Source organism: Puma concolor, chromosome A2 (genome assembly GCF_028749965.1).
Source record: "Puma concolor isolate L17-30 chromosome A2, mPumCon1.1.hap2, whole genome shotgun sequence".
NCBI lineage: Eukaryota > Metazoa > Chordata > Mammalia > Carnivora > Felidae > Puma > Puma concolor.
Window position 1 is genome coordinate 76,330,250 of NC_141668.1, and position 25,932 is coordinate 76,356,181.

A 25,932-nucleotide genomic window follows, 5' to 3' on the forward strand; every position below is an offset into this window, starting at 1 on the left:
CCAGGCAGGCTCTGCGCTGTCAGCACAGAGCCCAATGCGGGGCTTGTTCTTAGGAACCATGAGCTCATGCATGACCTGAGCAGAAATCAAGAGTCAGAGGCTTAACCAACTGAGCTACCCAGGTGCCCCTTTATCTCCTCTTCTTTTAAGGACACCAGTTATCCTTGGATTAGGGCCCACCCATATGACCTCATTTTACCTTAAATACCTCTTTAAAGGTCCTATGAATTAATATGAATTTTAGGGGGATTTAATTCATCCCATAACAGATCCCAACATACTTTGGGCTATAATTTGAATTCTTCTAAGAACAAATTAAAGGATAGAATATGCTTAGTTAAGGCAATACTGGTATTCTTACCTATAGGACATTGATTATTTCTCACAGAAATGACAAATGACTATTCTGATTTAACAATCACTATACATTTGATCTACATGAATCTGTCCCTGGGAGATGCATCCACTCTCAGAGCTTTCAAGTGATCTGGATTTTGAGCCTGCAGGGCCCTGTGTGCAACTTTGTCAACATCATTTATGTCATGTCGCATTTTCCATTTGAAGAATCCTCTACCAAAGTTAATTTGCCAGCCTAGGTTCCCTAGAGCCTGCCTTAAACAAACAAACAAACAAACAAACAAACAAACATTTACTTGCTGCCACTTTATTAGTGGCACTCTCTCTGGGAAGCAGGTGAGGAAAAGATAGAAGTTGAGGCAGGCAAATATAGGTGTTACTTGAGCTGGCCATAGCTTTGGAACAAATGCAGCAAATTGCTCAGTCTTTTATGATATTTTCATGGAGGCCTTAAGCATTATTATACTATGGAATAGCTAGCTTATCTGCGGGAAAGGAAGGGAGAATTTATCTACCAGCTCCCTCTTGTGCTGCATCTCTTTGTCAAAGATCACTCCTCAGGGAGAGTTGCCAGATTTAGCAACAAAAAAGTCCCGTGCAATTATAATAGAATTAAATAAAAAATTATTCATTGTTTGTCTGCATTTCAAATTTAACTGCGTGTCTTGTATTTTGCCTGGCAACCCTACTCTCAGGACATTAACGCCCATGCATTCCCTGGCAGCTGTCAGGGAAGCCAGAGCTTCCACAGATCCTGCGCACAGGCACCAAGGTTGGTTTCTCCTCAGTACAGCAGTGTGGCGATGGTGGCAGCCAAGAAGCAAGGCAGGAGGTAGAGACAGTGATGGGGAGGGGTGTGGGCAGGAGGATGCAGGCACAGCTGCATGCATGTGGGTGATAAATAACATAATTTTCTCTAAAGATGAGTCAGCATTCATTATCTCATTAGTATCTTCAGGACCATACTGCATTAGACACTGGGAATACAGCAGTGAATAAGATAGTTTCTGCTTACAGAATACACCTCAACTATTATGTTGAGTCCTGGTTTAAAGATACTTAACACTAGTGAAATGAAATAATATTTTTTTAATTTTTTTAATGTTTTTATTTATTTTTGAGACAGAGAGAGACACAGCATGAGCAGGGGAGGGGCAGAGAGAGGGAGACACAGAATCCGAAGCAGGCTCCAGGCTCCAAGCTGTCAGCACAGAGCCCGATGTGGGGCTCGAACTCACGGACTGCAAGATCATGGCCTGAGCCGAAGTTGGACGGACGCTCAACCTACTGAGCCACCCAGGCGCCCCTGAAATAATTTTTTTTAAGTTTAAGTAATCTCTACATTCCACGTGGGGGTTGAACCCACAACCCCGAGATCAAGAGTCACACGCTTTTCTGACTGATCACCCAGGTGCCCTGAAATAATTTTTGAAAATACCACCTCATTAGATAGATATCTTCCTAAATGACTACTTTGCAAAAATGAACAAACAAAACCTCCAAAAGCCCAAAACTATTTCATGTATTGCTTTCCAGATGCTTCTAGAAAGAAACAGACAGCCTTCATCAAATACGGGAAGTCTTATTCAGTAAGAAAGAAAAATCCATTTGTATGTAACACTTCAAAAAAGAGGTTAAAACACATTAAATAATACTTTTTATTTAGATGCTCATAAGGCAGATCTATGAGAATGATATAAAAAATGGCATGTAATTTGATAGCGATATTTTGGCTGTTACAGAGTTTTAGCAAATAGCTATTACACAGTTATAAAGAAAACAATATTTTCCAAGCAGATACAAAATATCAAATGAAAGATCAAAGGCAAGAAAATGAGTATCATTAATTAACAATGGAAAATCAATTCCAATTTGAATTGCACATTATCCTTGAAAAACTTTTAAAGATAAGAATTATTGCAGTCTAGTTCATTCAGTGTTAAATAGAATCATGACAAAGAACAAAAGACCAGAATGGATTAGTCTGACTTCATATAAAGAAACCCAAATGCACAGTGAGTTAAATACAGGCAGAGGGAGTCAAATAGTGAAGTAGAAGTTGTCAAGATCTTTTTAGTTTCTAATAGGCTTTCCTTAGGGTGTGGCCTTGGTCCTCTTAGACTTTTGCCAGGTCTCCTATTGTATCCACAATTACAGCAGCAAGATGGAGGAATAAGATAAAGAACACGTGCTGCTTTTCTTTGAAGAGACTTCCAGGAAGTCAACCACAGTGCCCCTACATCTCACTGACCAACTCTCAGTCTCATTGTTACACCCAACTGCCAGGGCAGTTGAGTAATGTGATGGACAGCAGCTTTTAAAGAAGTAGGGTAACCAGACATTGGGAGACAACTTCCAGGCCCTGTGTAGGCTGAATGTCTGCAAAGCTATGAAAGACCTTCAAGGAAAATCTTAAGAGAATTAAGATTGAAGTTGACAATTTGAAGTCATAAAAAAGCACCTGTCTTAGTGATTTAATTTAGCCTGTCCAGCCATGGGGAGAGTCCTATATGTATAGTCTGCTCTAATTGTGTATGACTGCATGATAGAAAGCCAGTGATTTGGAAAGTTAAAAAAATGTCGGTATGTTTGTGTGTTAGGCTGAACTAACCAAAATACTGTTTTTGGTATCATATGGACAGAATCTGTGATTATTAGCACTTTATAATTTTCTTGCATTAAAAAAATTAAAGAACCCATTCATTCCTATAAAATCCAATATTCAAAGGTAAGAACAGACTGTGTTTCCACTAAAATCAGTACATGTTCATTTAGAGCAATTACATATACTGGATATCCACAGAATATTTTTTTTACTCACTTATAAACAATTAAGGGTAGAGCATCTCATTTTCATGATGACACATCACAAATAGAAATGTTAACACTGGATCAAGGCATGAGCACATGTAGCAATGCTTTAGGCAAAAATTCACAAAATAATTTCAACACCACATTTTAGGCTATTTGAATACTTATTTCAAAACAGAGACTCTCTAGGCTGACACAGGTTCAGTGTTTATAATATTCCTAAAGAAATACTTATGAGTTACATTTATGGTACTTTATTTAAAATATCACATAAGAAACCTTTACATTTCACAAATAAACCTCTATTTGGGGGAAAAACTCTTTGTACAGAATTTATTATGAAATAGTTTAATGGCAAAAGGCAATTAAAAAGAATTAAAATTTTATCATATTATGTAAGAGATAAACAATACAAAAATCAGATATGATATTCTTGAAGCCCTTTTACACAAGTAATTTTCATAATTTGAAAGTATGAATATATCTTAAATTGCTATTATCAAATTAATGTTGAAAGTAAAATTCCTTAATCAAGTCAAGATTATGCTAATTTACAAGAAATTAATCAGATAGTTTAAAACGGAGTTCACTAGCCAATACTGTATGTAGCAGAAAATAATTATCTCATAAATACCTATAAATATAATTTCTTCATACCTTAAAATATTTTAAAATTTAAATAAAAATCTCTATTTGTAGACAATCTGGGCTAAATTTCCATATGTGCTTTGAAAAATATACGTTAGCATGAATATATTCTTATTTAAACATGATTTTAAATATTCTTCATAGAGGAGACATATGAAATCTGCACACAAAAGCTAAGTAGCATGATTCAGCCCGTGATTACTTCCCTGTTAGGAAAAAACTTACTTAGTTTTTTTGCATAGGATTAAGACTGGGTATATTTTCTACATTCTTATAATTTTCTCAGGGGCACTTCTCAAAATACAAACCCCTACTAAAGTTCCTACCACTTTCTCACATCTAGCAAGAGCAGAATTCAGTTCTACTTCTGAGGCCAGAGTAATGATTAAAAAAAAAAAAAAGTGATTATGAGAAATAATGATTAAGAAAAAAAAATCAGGTAGAAAATGGTAAAATAAAGCAATTAAGAGTCAATTAAATAAATAAATTAAAAGTCAATATTTTTGCAGTATTAGAAAGGTTTTTAAACATTTAGAATTAGAATTAGAATGCATATATTACATTTATTCTAAAACTTCAAAATTATTTCATCTTTGTAGTACTGAAAAAGAAGAATTTATCATTTGAAACAAAAGTTATATACTATATACATTTTCATAAAGTTTGTTTTTTCACATTTTCAAAGGCCCCATTTATCTGTAATAGTGTTATATTATTGGCTACTTAATATACACATGCAACAATATAATTCAATAGTCATATAGCTTTTAAAAATGTCTCATTGTATTTTCACATTAAATGGTGAAAGCAATGGTCTTGACAGAGGGTAACTTGAGGAACAAATTGAAAATATGCTATTAATTTCACTAGTGTGCTACAACAGTGTATGGGTGTTTCCCTTTAAAAGTTATCACCCAAGGTAGTTCCTACTAAAAACTAGCAAGGAAGTGATTATGAAGAGGGAAAAAATAGAATTAAAATTTTAAAAAGGGAGAGCTCAATTAAGAAGTACAAGATACTAAAATTCACCAAGAAGAGAACACCAGAGAATCATGAGTGATTTACCAATCGACAGGGTGCAGTAGGAGGGAAAGAGCCAATGATGGGAAAGGTAGCCTCCACTAAATAGAATTTTTATTTTGGCAGTAGCATTCAGTAGTACTTCAGTGGGTATAAGTTTAGAAATGTTATAATTTCAGGATATATAATTACATAATGCATATAATTGTATCTTATCTGCAGTTTTCTATTTTAATAAGGAAGGAACAAATGAAAAAAATGTAGGGCATTCTAATCAAAGTTTGAACAAAATGCAATTTTAATGTGGAGTGTCAGCACTGAAAATTTTTATGAATAATTTGTATGATTATATGTCTCTAGAGTAGATTTATAATTAACCACTTTTCTTAATATCCTTCATGCTTCCAAACTGCTCCCTCATGAATGGTTGAACAGGCAGGAGGACTTCTCAGGGAGAGAAAAAAGGGATGACCAACTCTTCAGGGACTTTTAAGATTCTGCAGGTCCTTAGCCATTCGTTAAAACTGCTATGGTCCTACCCTGCTGGAGTCCCTCACTGCATAGGGTCATATGGACTGCCATAGGTCTCCAGGGTCAGGTCCCAAGCAAGAGCCTCTTGCAAGGTGAGGAACTGTAGATTATCCCACAATCAATAATAAATTTGTGACTGTAATATTTTCATATATTTTTGATACCCACAACACACTGTGAAGAATGTCAGTGCCTTTACTGACAAAAGAGGAAGCATCTAGATTGGCATCATGTTGGTAATGAATGCATAAGGATGGAGCAGGGGCCATTAGCTTAGTGGTTAAAACCGTAGCCTCGGAAATATGACTGTCTACATATTAAATGCTGGCTCTGGCTCTTACTAACTGTGTGACCTTGGGCAAATTGCTTTTCTGTCCTTCTGTTTTCTCCTATGTAAAATGAGGATATAACAACCTCTGTCATGGAGTTGTAAATATTAGATGGGACAGTACGAGTAAAGTGCTTAGAACAGTGCCTGGCATATTATAATCCCTCAGTGAACATCAGTAAAATCATATACCAGAGAGAGTGGGGACTGGCTAATGTACAAAAACATAGATCAGCTGACAAACAACCCCTTGTGTATAAACTTAATACCCTCCCTGTCACTAGAAACAACTGTAAGATTCCCTGGATTGGTACTATAGTAGAAAAATCAGTTTTGGAAGCCAAATATCACGGTCTTCTCCCAAATCAACATATTAATATGCAAATGAAACTGCTCTGTAAAAAGATAAGGAATGAAATCTTTCATAAGGTACATATTATCAGTATGTATTTCATGTCTCCTTTGCATTTCAAATACGTCAGATTCAATTTGTTTTTTTTAATTTGTGTTTGTTCACAAAGCACACTGGTTCATACAATTAATTACATTCTTCAAACCCTATCTTATGAGAAAAATATAGGAATGTTACCATTCACCCTTACCTAGATGCTAATGTCACATGTCCTTTCTTAAAGTTAATGTATGATTATGTGTTTCTATTTCTTAAGCTGGATGACAATTAAAACCTTAAGTAAGCTTCAGGGAAAAAAAATGCATCCATTCAATTATATTAACACTTAAAATTCTGCTGGTTTGTAAAGTTTTTTTAACATTAGGTTATATCTATATTATTCGCCATAAATATTTTTGCCTGATTATGGAATACAGTTTATTAAAATAACAAGAGTGTTATGGTTGTGTAAAACAAAACATATAAGTTGACCACAAAAATTCATATTGCCAAAATTGATCTCTGTGAAAATTAATTTTAAGAAAGTTCTGCCACTAATTTGATTGAGATCTTACTGTAAGGATTTCAGCCCATGTCAGTTTGACAATGCACTTGCAAATGAACATAAAGGAAGTCATAAAAATAATGGCATGAGCAGAATTCTATATGGCATCAATGAGCACCATTTATCATCACATTACTGTAACCCTCTCTGGTGAGAGATGAGGAACTGCTCCTCCAATACCTTCTTCCAGAAATTGGCTCTTTTCCCAACCTTTTTTAATTCTCTTTAGCTTTCGGCTTATGCATGGAAGGAGTAAAATGATCTTACCCAGAATTACAACTGAGGGCAAAACAAGAGCAAGAACAAAGTTTGGTGGTGTATAAAACCTGTAGTACTCTTCTTCAAAAGCTCGTTTCCATCCGTAAATTAAAACATGGAAAGTACTTATGAGCAGAGCAACGTATCCAAGCGTAGACTTGGGTAGAGGAGGAAGAAAAAGAAACAAAGTATAAGAAGTTATTCAAACTCATAAATTAACCTATCCAGCTACACCCATGTTTATAGTGTGCTAAAACTATTTTATCTTAAATTATTGAGCTACTCTTTGTTCTCTCCTGAATTAAAGAATTTTAATATCTTCATATATTTCATATATATTTATTTATATATTTGCACATCTTATACAAATAAGACCGTACTGCATATAGCTTGATACTGTGATTATTTTATATCAAGAACTTTCTCATGTCATTAAATATGAAAAAATTGACCCTAATGTTATGTAATATCCCACTGAATGGATGTGTTACAATTTACTTGACCATTCCTTTTTTGTTTACTTACTTACTCTATTTCCAACAGATCATTTACTCTGTTTCCAACTTTCCTCAACTATAAGCCCTTCTCTATATCTTGGTTTATTTTCTTATAACTTGTTTCTAATAGTGGGATTGCTGGTGAAAACATCTGGGTTTTCCTTAAGGATACTGATGAAAACTGCCAAACTTCTTTATGAAGGTTATCCACATTTCCACGAGTTGTGTGTATTAAAAAAATATTATGTATGTATGTGTGTGTGTGAATGCTGAAGGGCATTCTCATTCATATACACTCCCCCCCACACCCTGCCTCACATAAATATACTAGTTGAAAGTAAACATGTAAATATTGAACATGAAAAATATTATAGTATTAGTACATAATATGAATAGCATTTCATACATGTGGCTTTATTGACCACATTAGATGAAATTTATATTAAGAGTACTTCTGTTAGTTTATAGGTGGAAATCTAAAAGGCCAGCATTCTGGGTTCCCTAAATTATTATGTTTGATTGCTTACTTTGACAAAATGGTCTGTGTAACATTACATCAGTATAACGATGTAATGTCTAACTTCACTGGGAAAGGATCAACTAGCAGAAAATTGTCCTGTTTGGCAGTTACTCATCTCTATTTAATGATAATTTGCATCCGTCTAACAACCTTTATCAGAGGGCCTTCTATCTCTTTTCAGATGTGATTAAGCTAACAATGGGAAAAGTTTTCACATTTTCTTGCCTTCAAAAAGGAAAAGTTAATTTAGACAGGGATATGCCCTTAACTTAAATGAGTTCTTTAGATGAATTGAGCAAATAGGCAAAAACAAAACAAAACAAAATTTAGTGTACTACCCAATGACAGTCATCCACATATTGTGCTATAAACCATTTGGATACAACCAGTCCTGACTTTGTGATAATATAGGTAGGGTCTAAGTTTGAATTACATGTTTTAAAAATAGGCAAATTTATTAAATAACCATTACTGGAGAAGGTGAATTGTTTATTAAAGAACACAGGGCTACTTTGAAAACCCTTTATATGTACTCATATACACATATATACAACTCATATATTAAATACATATACTAACAAGATCCATAAGGCTGGTTGCTTGTCATAACCCAGCAGCCCAGTTACCTAATTTGCCACTGCTTGTGTTTGTGTGTATACACACACCTTTCTTTTACAATATTCAGACTCACCTTCTCCCCAACTTGAATTCAAATTAATGAGATTTTTCTAGAAAGATCAAGGTGGCTCAAAATGTAAAATAATTATTCACTCATTGGTCTAATAACAAACTGACTTTTGGCACTAAACTTGATCTAAGCTTACCCATCCCCACTTTCATTTTTTTTCTTTTTAAAATAACCTTAACCCGTAACATAGTAAGCAGTGCTATCAGAGTCTTCTAGTAGAATCCTGTACTGGTCTTTTACTTACTAAACCCAAATGGTCCTAAGCTGGCTTCCAGCAGTTTTTGTTCCTTGAGCTAGATGTATAAATGCAGCCCCAAAGGCACTCTTTTATAAGAAGCATATTTAAAATTAAACTGTATTTAACACTTAAATTCTATGCCGCCCAATCCCTCAACCCACATACCTGAATAAAACTGAATTCCCTCCAGTTTAAAGCATTGCTCACTGAAGGGATAGAGGTGACTGCCAGGAGGGAGAGTAAGCCAAGGCTCATTATGCCAAAGGAGATATACATTTCAATCCTCCAAACTTCTTCCTCATTCCAAGAGTTCTCGATATTTGCATGAACCTAATGAGAGCAAATGTGAATTTCTTTTATTTGGCAGAACATTAACTGATTCAGCACAGTTCACTCTTGGCATGAGAATACATCATATATGGATATATTCAAGTTGCATTATTTCAATTTAAGACTATGATGGAGAACCTATTAGTGGATGTTATTGTTCCAGGTGTGGGGAAAAGAGAAGAGGGAGTTAAATAAAAGGAGGACTAAGATTCTCTCTTTCCTTGCATGTGTGTAAGGGGGTGAGTAAATCTACCATCTGCATTATAATTCACCACCATTCCTGGCCTGAAGTCCCAAGACCATGAATGCCAAGTGGTTGGTTCCAAGGTGACATAAAAAACGTACTGGCAGTTACAATTAGTTTTGAGGGACTTCTCCAAGTTGGTTTAAACTCGGTTAAATATTTTGGATACATTCTGGTCTTAGATCAACTCAGAACTCAGGAAGAGAATTTCTAAATTATGCCTCCATCTTCCTCTCTCACATGAAGAATATTTATATGTTAATTTATCTCTTTTTTCTTAACTTCTTTTCTTCAGGAAGCTGAGATTTCCCTATGGATAAAATCATACCGAACGCAAATATTTATTCTCTTGAATTGCCTCATCAATATACTTTTCCAACTATTCAATTGCCTCACTCGGATATAGTACTTTTCCAAATGTCTTTCCCTTACATTGGTAATACATATATAATCAAGTCAGACTTGATTAACTCTGAATATGTGGTATTCTGCACAGGGATTACTTTTAGAATTGTCTATTTACTTAAAAAAAGGTTTATTTACATGTAAACAATATGATTAGAGTATACATCAAGGGTTGGACTCCTTGGGCTAAAGCTTTATTTTAAATAAAATCTGTTTATGGATAACAGACTCTAACTTAAAACAGTTTAACTTTGTCCAGTTCCAGTTAACCAAACAAACTTGAAATAAAAAAAGAAAAGCTAGTTCTGAGCATGAGGTCCCTGGAACAATCATACCAACATCCCGAAGAAAGCCACAGAGCTCCTCTGTGGAAAAAGGCTCTTGTTTGATACCTTTTTTGACATCTATACAACAATACAGAACAAGGACATACCTCGGTAGGACATACCTACAGCTTACAACCTGGATCTACCTGGCCTCCTGGTTCATTCATTCATCCCACAAATACACTTTGGGAGTGCCTTACTATGTGCCAGGCACAGTTCTAGGCATTAGGCATCTATCAGTGAACAAAATGGACAAAGGTCCCTCCCCTCATGAAATAATGTTCTGATAAGAGGAGGCAGACAACAGTAAATATAATCAACAAGGAAAACATAAAGTGTATTAGGAGGTGATAAATGCTATTGAAAAGAGTGAAGGCAGAGCAGAGGAGGAGGGACTGGAGGGAGGAGCAAGAGTCTAGGGGTTGAATCAGAAGCGCATAGCAGAATTTAAAAGGGTGTCCAGGCTCAGAGTCCCTGAGGAGGTGAGATCTGAGCAAACAACTTAACAACCAGTGAGGGAGCTGGTGCAGCAGATAGCAAAGCCTTAGCATTCAGTTAGGGGAAGGGGTATTTTTACAGAGACAATGGCTTCAAGAACATCAATTTACCAAATTTTTTTCAAATAACTTTAGGTTGGAATTGTTGAAACAGGCCTAAGTATCTAGTGCTACAAAGCTGGATCATGATGCCTTGGTTCCTTATAAAACGCAAAAGCTCACATTTGTTTTGGTGCAGTGTCCTTGGCTGTCACAGGTAAATGCTACAGCAGATAACTTCAGTGAAACCCTTTACGTTACATTTGCTCAGTGGGAATTATTGAGGAAAATCATACTTGCTCCATCATTAAGCTCCTTCCATGAAGCTTTCCCTGAGATTTTCTTGAAGAGCTAAGTGCTATAAAGGTTCACCTGAGTAACTAAAGCTTCACCAAAGTATCTTTTCAGCTTTTTTGATATCAAAAGCCTTACAAATGTATGTCTCCTGATCTTGGCTTCCTATTCTGTTTTGTATTTTCACTAGTTGTAATTTTGTCGCATATGTTTACTGAGAGATGCCTCATTGTTCCATGGAACATGGCCAATCATAAAACATTAACTCATGTTTAATGCTGAAAACAATCACTGCAATCATAACATCAAAAAAAAAATGGAAGAATTGAATCCTTTATTTCTGTTCTTACTCTTCAAAGAAAGGTATAGTAGCAGTTTTTATCCTAAATGATTTTGGATCAGCCACGTAATTCTTAAACAGAAACACTGTGTGAAGAATAATTCTTTCCCCTCCCTAAATATACCACAATTTCTATTACAAGATGTGTAAAAGCTCACACTGCTTTAAAATTACATTTTACAGATATACTGATAAGGTATTTTACTAGTATCCAGTAAATAACGAGCACATTCCATACCTGCTGATAAGCCATGTTGAGAAACAAGTATCTCTCTGACCTTCTCATTGGTAAGCAGAGGCTGTAGGCAACGTGGACCGAAGCGAAGAAAAAACTTAGTAATCCAAGCTGTTTTCTACACTGTAACCAGGTCTCCAACCAAGGTGGAAATTTCCTATATTTGGTGCCGTAATAAAGCTGATACGCAGCTGCCAGGAGACCTGCTAGGTATACCAGGGACAGCAAAGTAATGGCAACTATGGGCAAGGTTTTATTTACAATCTCAATAGGAATCTTGTAAAAGTCACTCTGCTGGTTTCTAGCATATGGGTGTATCACATCTCTGACAAAGGAATAAAGAAAGAAAAACGTGGCTAGACTTATGGCTACCACCACTGGCCCTCTCCAGAGAGTAAATAGTCGCAGGGGTAAATTTTCAATCTCCCTGGCTGATGATAATGATCCCAAGTCAACAGGAATGAAATTCAGCTGACGGGCAAGTTCAATAACCTGTTGTCGAGCTTGAATATTGTTGCTGCATATATAGACCTGCGGCAAAAACAAAAGACTCATCATTACTATTGTTTGTAAAAATGGTGACAGTGACGATCACATGCTCCACTTCACCCATGGAACGTCATTTGTGACGACCTTGAGGGATGCAAAAAGTTAAGGAGGTAAAGCATTTATTAACATATTTGTCTATTTATTAATAGGTTAAAACTGTCATAGAAACAACAAAGTCCTTGCTACCTGTGATGACCTGAAAATAAAATGCAGAACAATCCTGCTAGAGCCTGGGATTGGGAAGTCCTCATGGGAAGAAAGCCAGGAGGAAAGAAAGGTTTCTAGACCACGTGTTTCGGCAGCAGTGGCACGGTAAGGTTGAGGTGGAGTTTGGGCTGCTGGCCCTCTCCTGCCCACTCCAGCTCTCACTCTCACAGGTATCAGGGTGGGGTTGGCTTCCTGGACTTTCGAGGACAATATTCAGTTCTAGGACTGTAGTGATTCTCTCTAGTAGAGGGATTACAAGTACTGTCCTTTATAGATATTCAGCAAGAGAGAAGATGGGCATGAACTCTGGGTGGTTGAATTTGCAATTAAAATCTCTAACTTGGTGCGCCTGGGTGGCGCAGTCGGTTAAGCATCCGACTTCAGCTCAGGTCACGATCTCGTGGTCCGTGAGTTCCAGCCCCGCGTCGGGCTCTGGGCTGATGGCTCAGAGCCTGGAGCCTGTTTCCGATTCTGTGTCTCCCTCTCTCTCTGCCCCTCCCCCGTTCATGCTCTGTCTCTCTCTGTCTCAAAAATAAATAAACGTTAAAAAAAAATTAAAAAAAAAAAATCTCTAACTTATGTCACAATGACGTACTATTTATAAAATTTATCTTTGGTTTAGAAACTGATTGACCAAGTATCTGAAGAACCATGAATCTCAAGTTATTATTATTATTATATTATTTCACTGGTCAGAATATGAAATTCTTTCATCTATAAATAGTGATACTATACCTATATGGGGGAAAAATGGTATTATAAGGTTTAGTTAATTTAAATAGTAAAGCAACTGCCATTTTCTAACACTAAGATGTTACCTCTGTATAATATAATGACATGATGGGTGGGGGGTGAAGGTGGACTTTCAAACTACACAAACCTCTTAGATAAATTACTGTAATTGAGAATTCAACAAGTATTTGTGAATTGTCACCAATTCACTGCTGAAGTGAGCCAGTATAACTTACGGGGAGGTCATCTTACTCAGGGCTAGAAAAATATTGCTATAAAATCTCTGGGTAATGTTTGGGGAAAACAAATTCCTAAATATATCCCTGAAGATGTTTATATAAGGTCTCTGGAACAGACCACACTAAAATATTTGCATGCTAAAATTTGCATTATGCTAATAATGTAGAGCTCTTCCAATTGTTAATTCTACTTAACATTAACCAGAGGAGTAACAGACTCTATACTATTATACAAATGTTCACAAATTTCTAAAATGGAGTGGGGAAGAATACATATTCCAAAGAAATAAGGAAAAGCATTCTAAGGTAATTTATGACAGTTTTGACAATGGTGACTTTTTTTTTTTTTACTTCTTGTTAAAAAACCCTAAAGTAATAAAATTTAATTATAGATATAACCTATAAACTATAACATTTATTTAAATTTAAATAAATTTAAAATTTATTTAATTTATAAACCTAAACATATAAATCCAACTTTTGTAATAAAGGCAGAGGGCCAAGAAATACAAACAAAACTATTTCTGTAACTCACTTTAAATTTAATTATTTGTTCCACAGTTGTTGTTAATGAATTAAAATTATCAAGGGGTGCCTGGGTGGCTCAGTTGGTTAAACATCCGACTCTTGATTTCAGCTCAGGTCATGATCTCACAGTTCATGAATTCAAGCCCCACACTGGGCTCTGTGCTGACAGAGCCTCTCTGCTCCTCCTCTCTCTCTGCTCCTCCCCTGCTTGCTCTCTCTGTCTCTCTCTCAAAATAAATGAATAAATAACAATTATCACAATTATGGGCAAAGGATTAAATTTAGGTTTAAATTTAAACAAATTTAAATTTGGTATGTATCCATTCCTAAACTTTGATAGATATACAAAAGAAAAAAGGATTTAGAAATGACCTTTGGAAAGCTGGAAAGTATATAATCTTTTCCAACTCTTCCAAATCAAAGACCTGAAAGTGAATGGTTATCATGACTGGATATGCATGCAGTGGTATAATACTTGAATTTATTTCTTAAGGCATTTAATCTAAGGCATAAACTGTCTTTATCGACAAAAATAATAAAAGTCTTTTACCACCATGCTTAACTATGATGCATGACTACACCTTTAAAAGATTTTTAAGGTGCACTATTTTACACGTTTACTTCTAAAGGTTCTCATTCCATATAGGCATTGATGGAGCTCCCCATCTGCTTTATTCTCAAGTTGAACTAGATAGAACCCATATACTAAAAAAGAACCTAAGAAATCCAGCCTGCCTCTCCACACAGATTAAAATTTACACTTTAAATAAAATGGGCTGCACTATTTTAAATTCTATGAAGAATCTATGTAAAGTAAAAAGGTACTACTAAAGAATTCTTCTTGAGGATCCTACTAAATAGTGTTTCATATGCAGATGGAATCCTGTTATCAAACAGCTGCCAGGAAGGAGAAGGGAGGAAGAAAGTTTGGGAGATAGAGGAAGAAAAAAGATATGTTTGTTATTGTTTCTGTTTTTGTGGAAGCCAGGAGAGACTCAAGGCAATGTGGCCCATTATTCATCAGCCAACTTTGCCTTTCCCTGAATTAGCTGGTGACAGGAAAAGTCAAGTGACAGGAAAATCCAAATAATTTTCTTAGCTTTCCACATTATTTTATAGGGGTAGAAATGTACCCTTACAAGGTCAGGACACGATTTTTCAGATGCTCCTATACAGTTTTCAAAATGGTAATCCTTGGAGAGTCAGAATTTGCTTTTTAGAAGTATGACTTTTTTTTCACCACTTAAATTAGGGATTAGGAGGTACAAACTTCTAGTTATAGAATAAGTAAGTCATGGAGATGAAAGTAGAGATAGGGAACATAGTCGATAGTATTGTACTAATATGTGGTGACAGATGGTGACTGCACTTCTCGTGGTGAGCACTGAGTAATGTACTGAATTGTCAGATCACCATGTTGTACACCTGAAACTAACAGAACACTGTATGTCAACTATACTTCAATAATTAAAACAAAGAAAAGAAAATTTAAAAACAAATTAAAAAAAAACACAAAAAACACATACCTGCCGGCTGGCATCCTTAGGTCCTAACTGAAGTGCCCAAGCTGAGACAACATTAAAGCCTTTGACAATCAGGGAATCTGGGAATAATGAAGCCAAATATTCAGCGTTGGATTCTGGATATTGGTTTATCCTCATGTTATTGCTCACATCAATCAGGATTTTACCCACAAGCAGATGTCTCAGGTCCCACAGGGAGGTGTAATGTTCTCTATGTATAGCAATAAATATTATATTTGTTTTTGTCAGAGCATCTTCATGATGAGTGACATCTACCACATGAGGAAAAAATTCGGAAGCAAACTTAGGATTTCTACTTCCTATAACCACATGATAGCCACATCTAATAAGTCGAATCGTCAGCGATTTGGCAAAATCCCCACTTCCAATGACACCCACGGTGACCTTCCTTGCATCTTTGATACCATTGATGCCATTAGGCAAAAAAGTTTCGCTAAGGTTCTTAGGGCTTCCCATCATAGAGATCGATTCCATGATAGAGGCTCTTTCAAGATCACCAGAGATATCCTAGGGGAGAGAAAATAAAATCTTCATCAATTACTTATGACCAAACATTCAAACACTTCTAGACATTAAAATACTACCTCTCATTTCTAGAGGTGAAATATTTTGGCAAGGTGTATAAAACCTAGAACCCAGCAAGACACAATTTGTAAGCTAAAAAAGGATGTCAAAGTAGAAAAATGAACTGTCACAAAGTTGATATGCTAAAGTGTGGCTTCTAAATTTTTAATGGACACATGAATCACCCAAGAATCTTATTAAAATGCAGATTCTGACTCAGTAGGTCTGGAGTGAGGCCCAAGATTCTCCATTTCTAACAAGGTGATGCTGATACTGCTGGTCTGCTGACCCCTCGTTGAGCAGCAAGACACCATGGCACAAAAGGAACCAGACTGAAGTTTTCACCTAGAAACATGGTTCTAACAAGTCTGATTCCCCAGTTTGGCAACAGATCAGAGGGAACCAATCAGAAATGCCACTAGAGGTAGAGGGGACCGTGCTGGCATGTGACAGCTCACATGACAACAGAAGACAAAAAAGCCACAAAAAACAAAAAACTATTTAAACTAAAACTGGCTAGAATCATTTAGGATGGAGTCAATCAATGATCCTATACACCTCCACAGCTAATGAGTGACTTTATTCTTAAATGAGAGATAAATCAGGGGCGCCTGGGTGGCGCAGTCGGTTAAGCGTCCGACTTCAGCCAGGTCACGATCTCGCGGTCCGTGGGTTCGAGCCCCGCGTCGGGCTCTGGGCTGATGGCTCAGAGCCTGGAGCATGTTTCCGATTCTGTGTCTCCCTCTCTCTCTGCCCCTCCCCCGTTCACGCTCTGTCTCTCTCTGTCCCAAAAAAAATAAATAAAAAAACGTTGAAAAAAAAAATTAAAAAAAAAAAAAAGAAAGAAAAAAAAAATGAGAGATAAATCAGCTAATAAAAAATGAGCCCCTGCATTTAAATAAGAGTTAAAGAAAAACAGGCTTTAAAATATAACAAAGGATTCCACTGACTTCTGTCATTCACCCTATATCCTATACTTTACTGAGAAAGACAGCTTTCCAATGAAAACGGGGTTAGTAATGTGTTTATGGCCTTAAATTACACAATACTTATGAAATCTTTTTCTTCCCCTTTTATTTGTTGGCTTCACAGAATAGGATGCCGTTTATTTTCCCTGAAAAAATTTATCAAATTCTTTTTTACTTAAGTGAGTAACATAATGACTTGCTCAAGAAGACACATCAGATGGCCATGAATCAGTGTCACTGCTGGATCTGAACAAAAAACACTCTTCCACTCCATCCCCATTGCGCAATGTCTTTTATGCTTACAGCAGATGTAAGCACCACAGAGGATTTAATGGATTTTACAGGAACAGGTAGAATGCTTCAAAAAACATGTTTTTGGGGTTTTAATTAAATGACATTTGAAATGTAGAAGAAAGCCAGAAAAACTCAACTTCTTACCCTAGAAATGGATCACAATGACTCAAAAAACCTGTAAGTTATAATAATATTGCCTAATACTCACATAACACATTCTATCTGCCAACTGTGCTTTTTTTTATTCACTGACCGAACCCTGCAACCACTCTGTGAGACAGGTGCTAATGTTGCCATGCCCACTGTGAACAGGAGGCACCAGACATGCAGTAGATGACTAATTTGTCCAAGGTGAAAGGTGAGAAAGTCAGGGAGCCACGATTAGAACCCATGCAGTCCAGCTAAGGCATGTTGTCACTTTGGTGCATGTCAAGAATTTAAGAGAGGGCTTTTTCTTTGAGTGGGGGGTGACATGGAACAGTTAGTTATGGTTGTGCTCAACCACAGAGTAGTATATTCTCCTTCTCTGGCCGTGGTTTGCTCCTCAGCATTAGCTAGTGATCTTAATGTCTAACTCAGATCCTGGGAAGGGAGAAAACTCCCTATTTTTGAATCTATTACACGTTTCCTTTCACACTTTTCAAGATAGAAGGGGGTGGTAATTATCTGCTTCCCATACACTCAGAAGGCCAGGCAGAGGTCAGAGGCACCAGAGTAATACAAAACATCAACGTCCTCTTGGAGAAATCATGGGCTATCTTGGGAATCGAGAGCAGTTAAAAAAAACAGATATAATTAAATCAATGGTCATTTCATTCAACAATGCAAGGTGAACTGGCCAACTTGACCCTAATCGTATATGTTACCTAAGGGGGAAAGAGTTATTAGACTCACACATAGGAACCCAAGTGTCCTGTTTCCCAGTCCTGAGTTCTTCTGAGTAGAGATTGTGGCATCTCCTAAATATGAAAACTGCCCCACTGGCGTGACCTGAGGTTTGCTGACTCTGCTTGGTGCTATGGGAGTAGTAGGGGATCCCAGCACTTGAGTAAATGAAGATGCAGAATTCCAATCTCAGAGCTGCTTCTTCCCACAAGGGAGAATGGCCTGCTAAAGCAGTGGTTCTCAGCTCTTGCTGCACACTGACATGACCTGAGGAGCTTTCAAACCCAGCGATACCCAGTCACCTTCACCACTCCACCCATTTTTGTTTAACTGGTCTGCAGTCCAGCTTGGGCATCAGGATTTGTTTGTTTCTTTGTTTCTGGAGATCATCAAGTGTTTTAATTAAATGCAGCCACGCTCGAAAACAACACTACTAAAAGATTTAGGATTGAAACTAATACTTAAATTTGGTATTTAGAAAGAACAAATGTGGCTTTTTGATCCTCAATTATGCTCGTTTTTACACTGTTGTTCGTAATAATGAAAAGTAACACTAGCAAGAGAGTAACGGTTGCCCTCTGGAGCAGAGGAAGCTGAGGAAATGCACGCTGTCCTTTCCCCTCGCCTTCTTGGGCAGGAGCAGAATCAGAAGGTCCACTCACTATTTTGCAATTTCCCTTTTTCCACTTTCTGGAAAGGGCAGTACTGCTCTTTAAACTGTGTCATCCCACTGCCTGGCATACTTTGTTCCTGTTGTTTCATCACATTCAACATTTGGAATGGTCAGTGATGGTATCTTTTCTTTCTGTCTGCAAAGGGACTCCTCAACTCTCCAGGCATCAGGGGTTCTGCTGATTGGAGCAAATGGGAGTTACTGACTTGCTCTGGAATAATGTCTATCAAACTTTAATGTGAATATGATCACCTGAGATCTTGTTAAAATGCACTAGGTCTGGTGTGAGGCTCAAGATTCTGTGTTTCTCCCAAGCTCCTGGGTGATGGCCCTGGTCCTTGTAGTTCATGGGCTATAATTTGATTAGCAAGGTCCTGGAGTCTCTCTACCTTCTCAGATCAAAGAATTGAGAAGACTATGTCATTTATGGAAAGTTTTGTTTGTGTGGTGTTGAGGAGAAAAGACAGGCTGAGGCCTCCGAAATCACCTTGTTTCCTGAGTCTCAGTTTCCTTTGTTAAATGGAAAACAATGAGGTTGTACTTGACTCCTGCAGTCCAATACTAAAATCCTTTTGTCTCCAAGTCTTAAGGCTATATAATAATAGTTATATCACTACTTTATATTTCACACTGTGACACTTCAACTTTATGAGCTAGATTTAAGTGTGATGTAAGTAGCACATGGGTGGGTTCCTTGAAATTTCAAGGTCACAGTTTTTCTTGAATGGCCATTCAACTTGCTGTTTGCATTTAATACTTGAGGTGTATTTACCATCAAGGTAAAAGAATTGGATTATACTCAGCTATGTGGCCTCCCTCCTAAGATTTTGTTTAGAAGAGTTTCCTTGACATTCCTCTGGCTGAATGGCAGCTGTTATGCTACATAAATAGAACCTAATTTGTTTCACATATAAACATCTAGGGCATTCATTATTGATGACAGTAACTCTGAAAAGGCTGACCTCAGATATCTTGATAACATTCACAACCTGATGATTTAGATATGCTACCAAGAAAATGTAATCCCCCAGGGCCATGATGTAGGTGTATTTTTGACTTTGCAAGGCCACATCTGAACCTTTCTTCTCTCCTGCAAACACTCGGCTCCACTGAGGCTCATGGCACCTCATAAAACTTTCTTATAAGCACTGCTTTTATCTACTGACTTCTAGCTTATTCTTTATCACTAGTGCCTTTGGCCCCCAATACATACACAGTCTTCCTCTCTACACCAACAGTGGTCATCCTTCTCCAGTATGTCATCTTTCAAATGGATAAACCATTCAACCTCATGGCCTCTTGTTTCTGTCACTTATTCATCAAAAATAATGAATCTCTGCCTCCACCCCACTCAGTCACTCATTTTCTGAGCCTTCCAAAAATCCTAGTCAAATATTCAAAGTGATAATTCTAGACAGCAGAAGAAATCTGATGCATTGACCCACTGTTTTATCACTCTCCTTCGACCTCCTCCTGGTTTCTCTTTACCCATCCTAAATTCCAAAGGATATAATTATTGTCACTTGCTTAAAAAGATTAACTCTTGTTAAGGACTAAATGTTTGTATCCCTCCCCGCCCAAATTCTTATGTTGAAATGCTAACAATGGGAAGGTATCAGATGGTCTGGATTTTATAAGGTGATTAGGTCATGAGGGTAGAACCCTCTTGAATGGAATTAATGTCCTTATAAAATAGACCTCAGAAAACTCTTTCTCTCCTTCTGCCATATGAGGACAACAAGATGATAGTCCATGAACCAGGAAGTGGTACCTGAATCTGTTCTGTAAATAAGAATGCAATAAATATTCTTGGGGCACCTGGGTGGCTCAGTCAGTTAAGCATCTGGCTCTTGATCTCAGCTCAGGCCTTGGTCTCAGGGTCATAGGTTCAAGCCCTGTGTTGGGCTCCATGCTGGGCATGGAGACCACTTAAAAAAAAAAAAAAAGAATGCAATAAATAATCTTGTTGAATGTATCAAAAAAAAAAATGTGAGGTCCAGAGGCACCTGGGTGGCTCAGTCGGTTAAGTGTCTGACTTCAGCTCAGGTCATGATCTCGCGGTCCGTGAGTTCGAGCCCTGCGTCAGGCTCTGTGCTGACAGCTCAAAGCCTGGAACCTGCTTCAGATTCTGTGTCTCCCTCTCTCTCTGCCCCTCCCCCACTCACAGTCTGTCTCTGTCTCTCAAAAATGAATAAACGTTAAAAAAAAAAAAAACGTGAGGACCTTAAGAGATGTAAAAAGTCTATAGGTAAGATCCCTCTCTTTGCTGATCAAGACATGGTAGCCCCAAGTGGGTAAGTGATATGCCAGTGTCATGGTCACTGGCTGAACACAGAAAAAACATCCTGATGTTGATTGTCCTGATTGTGTCCTTTATTGAAACCTCAGTCCTAGTCTTTCAAACTGGTGTACCCTCTTTCTCACCTTATTATCCTTTCTTTAAAAATGTAGTTGCCTTCATCTGTGCTTTTTCAGTATTAAAATATAATTATGCTCATTCATTACAAGTATTATTTTCCATGTCTCCAGTAAAATAAAAAGTGACTTGAATACAGTTTTTCGTTCCCTTTTTGCACAATTAGCTCAATTTATCATTGTTTATAAAAGTGTCTCAACCTCTTACCCCCTCTGAAAGACTGACTAAGAAAAAGAAATTGCAAACCATTTCTAAATACCCTGCAAAATATCTAGGATGGGTATTTTTCTTCTGTAAATAGCTTTTAATCTATGAAACAACAGAGGGGGAAATGCTGAGTAAAACAAAACAAAACAAAACAAAAAACACTTCCTGAAAGAAAAAATAAATACAGCAGATCAGCACAACAAAGAAATAATAAAGGTGGTAAGAGTGTTGTGTGGGGGTGGAGTTGCGTGAGATGGGGTGGAGGAGGTGGTTTGGAGAGAATTTTCAGGGTTCCCAGTAGTGGAGCTGCTACCAGGACTCAATCTAATCAGTCTTGAGGGTGGGGGAAGAGGCAGGAGTTCAAATTCAAATTCTGCTTCTCCCAATTTCACCCGCAGTGATGAGTGATAATAACCATGGCTCGGAATAAGTTTTTCCATCTAAAAAATGAACTGCCTGAGGAGTAAAAACTGACACCAATCCTTCTCCAAGGGGTGGGGAAGATAATAAATGGAAATCTCTGGACAAAATTCTCTTTATCTCTCTGCTCTATTTTAAGAGCAAGATTTTTAGGGCATAATTTTCAACAAGTTTTGGCTGAGGCTGAACACAAGGCTGAAAGACGATTTAGGACACTCAAAGAAGCAGCCAATTACCTCCTAACACATAATGGCCTAAACACCCCACGGATGCATAATTGGCTAATAAACAGAATGACTACTAGAAATACTTTTTCGCAAAGCAGCGCCGCGTGATACTCAGTGCGATGCGCTACATGAACCCAAAGTGGTAGGTAGACGATCAGGAAGGCTAAGGTAACCTGCCCGTCCTTTCCCTTTGGGGCACATCCTACCTGGGACGATGTCTCTCCTGGCCTTTCTCCTGGGCCCAACCTCAGGACTTTCTGGGAGCTCGTGGAAGACCAAGAGGAGTAGAGGGCGGAATAGGTGGAACAGACACCCTTCTCCACCCTTCCCACTCCTGACCTCGAGATGCCAAGAGATCAGGACTGACGCCCGCAGAGGGCGCGGAATCCGGGGAGGACGGACGCAGCGCGTGGCGCCGACTGCATCTTGACCCTCAACTCCGCCGCCACCACCTGGTCTCGCGCTCCTACCCGACCCGCTCACCTCTGCGCCTCCCGCGCCGGGCAGGGACGAGCCTGGCAGCTCTGCGGACAAGGCGCCGACACCCCAGGGGCTCGTCCGCGCTCTAGGGCCTAGGGACCGCGCCTCCGACCGGCGGCTGCAGGGTGGCTGCCGCGGCAGTCGCGCTCCGGCGGCTTCCCCGCCTCCCCGAGCTGGATCGCGTATTGCCGGAGAGGAGGAGGACGAGGGAGGCGCGCAGAGGCCGGCCTCGCAGTGACGCGCCGCTAGGGGCTGCGCGCGGGGAGGGCGCTGAGCGGGCCGGGAACGCGAACTGGAGGGCCCGGCGGGCGGAGGTGTGGAGCCGTGCGGCGTCTGAAGGAGTCGGGGAGCTCGGCGGGGTCAGGAGAGGGCGCGGAGAGAGCTGGGGAGGACGGAGAGAGAGCGCCGACCCAGGCAAGCAGTGCCGCGGGGAGCCCGGCTGCCTCGTTCCAGCTTTGAGTATCCCCTGGACTGGGAGCTGCTGAGTATCTGCCTCTCGCCTGCGGCCCCCACCCTGCCCTCAGTCTCCGCAAGGCTCCCCCTCGATTCCTTTAGAAATAGCTCTAGAAAAATCAAGCCCACTTTTCTACTCCACTGCTTTTGTGCTGCGTAGTCTCCTTTCCACTCTAGACTTTGCTTTTTATTACGCCGTGCACCACCCCCTCCCCGTTCCCTCTTCCATACTCAGTTCCTGACAAGTCTCCAAGAAACCGCTTTATTTCCTCTGCGTGTTCCTTCCCTCACCTTTACCCACCCAAACCGTCTTTTGTCTGGATTGTGTCCTTGTAATAAAATGTTTAGAAATGCCCTTTCATGAACCATATTTAAAAACTCCCTCAGATAGAAGGATCCTCACAGCCTGCGGAATGCAGATTAGTCTGTTGACTTTGACCTTTACTGTAGCTGGTGCCGAGCTAGCTGTGGAGTTGGGGAACAGAGGGGTTAGACAGGGAGTCAGGAGAACTGTGTTCCTAGGAAAGCCACTTAACTCTTGGGGCCTCAATGGCCTTGAATGCCCAGGGAATCTCTGAGCTGTAAGGACTCTTTTGGCTTTGGGATTCTGTAAATTTTCTCCCTGCAGATTACCTAGTCAGGACTCCTTTATCTTTTGCAAGAGATCTTTATTTTCACAATTAAAATCAATTTGGGAAAATTCTCAAATTTGGGTAACTTTTTTTTCATACGTTAATTCTCATTTCAGCAAATTAAGTTTAAAAATGATCTCTCCTGGTGGTTTATTAACCGGAGGTGGGGGGGAACCGAGAAGGGGGTCTCTGATCGATCATTGGACAACTGCACTTTCCCCTCTGTAGTCCATTCACAGATTAACCTTTGCAAATGCTGGTTTGGAAATACATTCTTTGTTTGACTTGACATTTGCCCGGTCCCCTACCGCCAAATATTATTAAGGTTTAAAGTTTAGGCATAAGCTAAGCTTTTAGTGATGTTGGGGTATTGACAGCTGGTGAAATTCTTTCCATTTTGGTAACTGGAAAAAAAATAGTTAAATTTTATACCAATTTTTATTATTTTGCTTCAATTGTACTCTCAATGAAATTAGCATTTTTTAGCACTCTGGACGACAAGGGGAGGAAATTCATGAATCTTAGTTGTTAATGAAAAACATGCAGCTTCCTCATGTGTTTTTTTAGAAAAAACAATAGCATTATAAACTTTCACAAAGGGTTATTTAAAAATGAAGCATTTTCTAACTATCCTAAAACTGTTAATTATTGTGCAAAACATGTAGATAAACCATATATTTTATTATTATTATTATTAATTATTTATCCTTAAAGATTTTATTGTTTTGAGTAATCTCTATGCCCATCCTGGGGCTCGAACTCACAACCCCAAGATCGAGAGTCATATGCTCTACCAACTAAACCAGCCAGGCACCCCTAAACCATGTATTTTAAGTATTTTTTTTTTAATTTTTTTTTTAATTTTTTTTTTAATTTTTTTTTTTTTAAGTATTTTTAAAAGCTATCTTAACATTGGACTATCCCCCTCCCACCCAAAGGTCAAGTTATATGCAAAATCACTTAAAAGAGAATCAGTCAATAATTTGCAATTGCCAGAAGGAATATCTGCTTTTCATATTTGAACTATTAAATATCCCTGATGGAAAATCTCATGTTGCCAATTGTGTCCCCCAAAATTGTTGGCATTGATGCAAAGCATGATTCCTTTCAGCTTATTCCAGGGTAACTGAAATTTTTACTACTGTTTTTCAGTTGGAGTTTTAGAATATAAAAATTATTTTGCAAGATTTTTCCAGGTCATGATGTGCTCTCTGAGAAATCTCTACAGTTCCCTGAAGTAGTAATTGATTCCACTCAAGTGCAGCAATAATTTTATTAAATGGATCTCTAGTGGCCTAGAGGTGTTAACACAAGTTTTTTTGAAGTTATTACACAATTGAGTAACTTTAGAATGGTAGTTCTTAAGATGTGTAACCATGCACTGGTTCCTCAAGATGCTCTGCCAGTAATGCATTCACTACAAAAATATTTATTGAACTCCTACTATATCCCCTGGCTGCGGCACTAGAAACAATGAAGAACACAGATAAACTTATCTGTCCTGTTAGAATTTATAGTTTGGTGGGGAAGCTAAATTAGTAAACAAATGCAAATAAGATTTATACAAATTGATTTATGCAAGTAAAGTAATATAAATCATGATAAAGACAACAGACTTTGAGATAAATAATAAAAAGAACTTTTTCATTTTCATGATTCACAATGCATATTATGGATTAGAGGCTCAGAATTTCTACTGTAAAGACTCACTTAATCTATTTTCCACAAATTCCCAAATTTATTTTGAGCGCTGAAACTTTGTGAGGAATGCTTCTTCATAAAATAGAACCATTTTTTGTGAAACTGCTTTTTTGAAACCAAAGGATCCAATGAACATACTTTTTTTGTCAGTGCACATTCATATATTTTAATAGATTTATAAATATACATACCATCTGTTTAAAATAGGTTTAGTTTGAAGACAAAATTATATAGAAACATAAGTACATTTGTATATTTCAATAGATTTATAAGAATATATTTTATGGATATTGTCTGAGGAAAAAATGACAGAATATTTCTAAATCTATTAAAGTATATGAATATGCATCTGTATTAAAAGGTATTTTGTAGAATGTATTTCCATATATAAACATGGTCCAGATAGTTATAATTCTTAATCACTATATAGTTCATTATATTGCATAAAGCCCTACTTGGGACTTGATCTCAGGACCCTAGGGTCATGACCCTAGCCAAAATCAAGATTTGGACACTCAACCAGGCATCCCTGGGAATATTTCTTTATTAAACATTTAAAATGCATGTTTTAAGGGATGCCTGGGTGGCTCAGTCAGTTAAGCATCTGACTTTGGCTCAGGTCATGATCTCACAGCTTGTGGGTTCAAGCCC

General features: G+C 38.0%; 1 protein-coding gene and 1 long non-coding RNA gene across 7 annotated transcripts in view; one reads left to right on the forward strand and one right to left on the reverse strand.

Annotated features, from left to right (window-relative positions):
- LOC147583275 (uncharacterized) overlaps nucleotides 1-25,932 on the forward strand; it is an 83,843-nt gene that overhangs the window by 18,594 nt on the left and 39,317 nt on the right. For both annotated transcript variants that reach the window (XR_015247743.1, XR_015247741.1), the window contains one exon: nucleotides 12,261-12,423. This is a non-coding gene — a long non-coding RNA (uncharacterized LOC147583275). The remainder of the gene's footprint in view (nucleotides 1-12,260; nucleotides 12,424-25,932) is intronic.
- On the reverse strand, nucleotides 1,998-23,142 carry STEAP2 (STEAP2 metalloreductase). Of its 5 annotated transcripts, none has more exons than XM_086696555.1 (6): nucleotides 22,499-23,142; nucleotides 18,735-18,920; nucleotides 15,344-15,868; nucleotides 11,566-12,093; nucleotides 9,018-9,182; nucleotides 1,998-7,066 (listed from the first exon to the last, which is right to left on the reverse strand). In XM_086696555.1, exons 3-6 carry the CDS (start codon nucleotides 15,833-15,835, stop codon nucleotides 6,779-6,781), a joined length of 1,473 nt encoding a protein of 490 aa, XP_086552681.1. In that variant the 5' UTR covers nucleotides 15,836-15,868; nucleotides 18,735-18,920; nucleotides 22,499-23,142; the 3' UTR covers nucleotides 1,998-6,778. The 5 variants fall into 5 exon arrangements, with proteins under 5 accessions (XP_086552681.1, XP_086552690.1, XP_086552674.1 ...); XM_086696564.1 differs by having other exon boundaries at nucleotides 18,735-18,923; XM_086696548.1 differs by having other exon boundaries at nucleotides 18,735-20,673.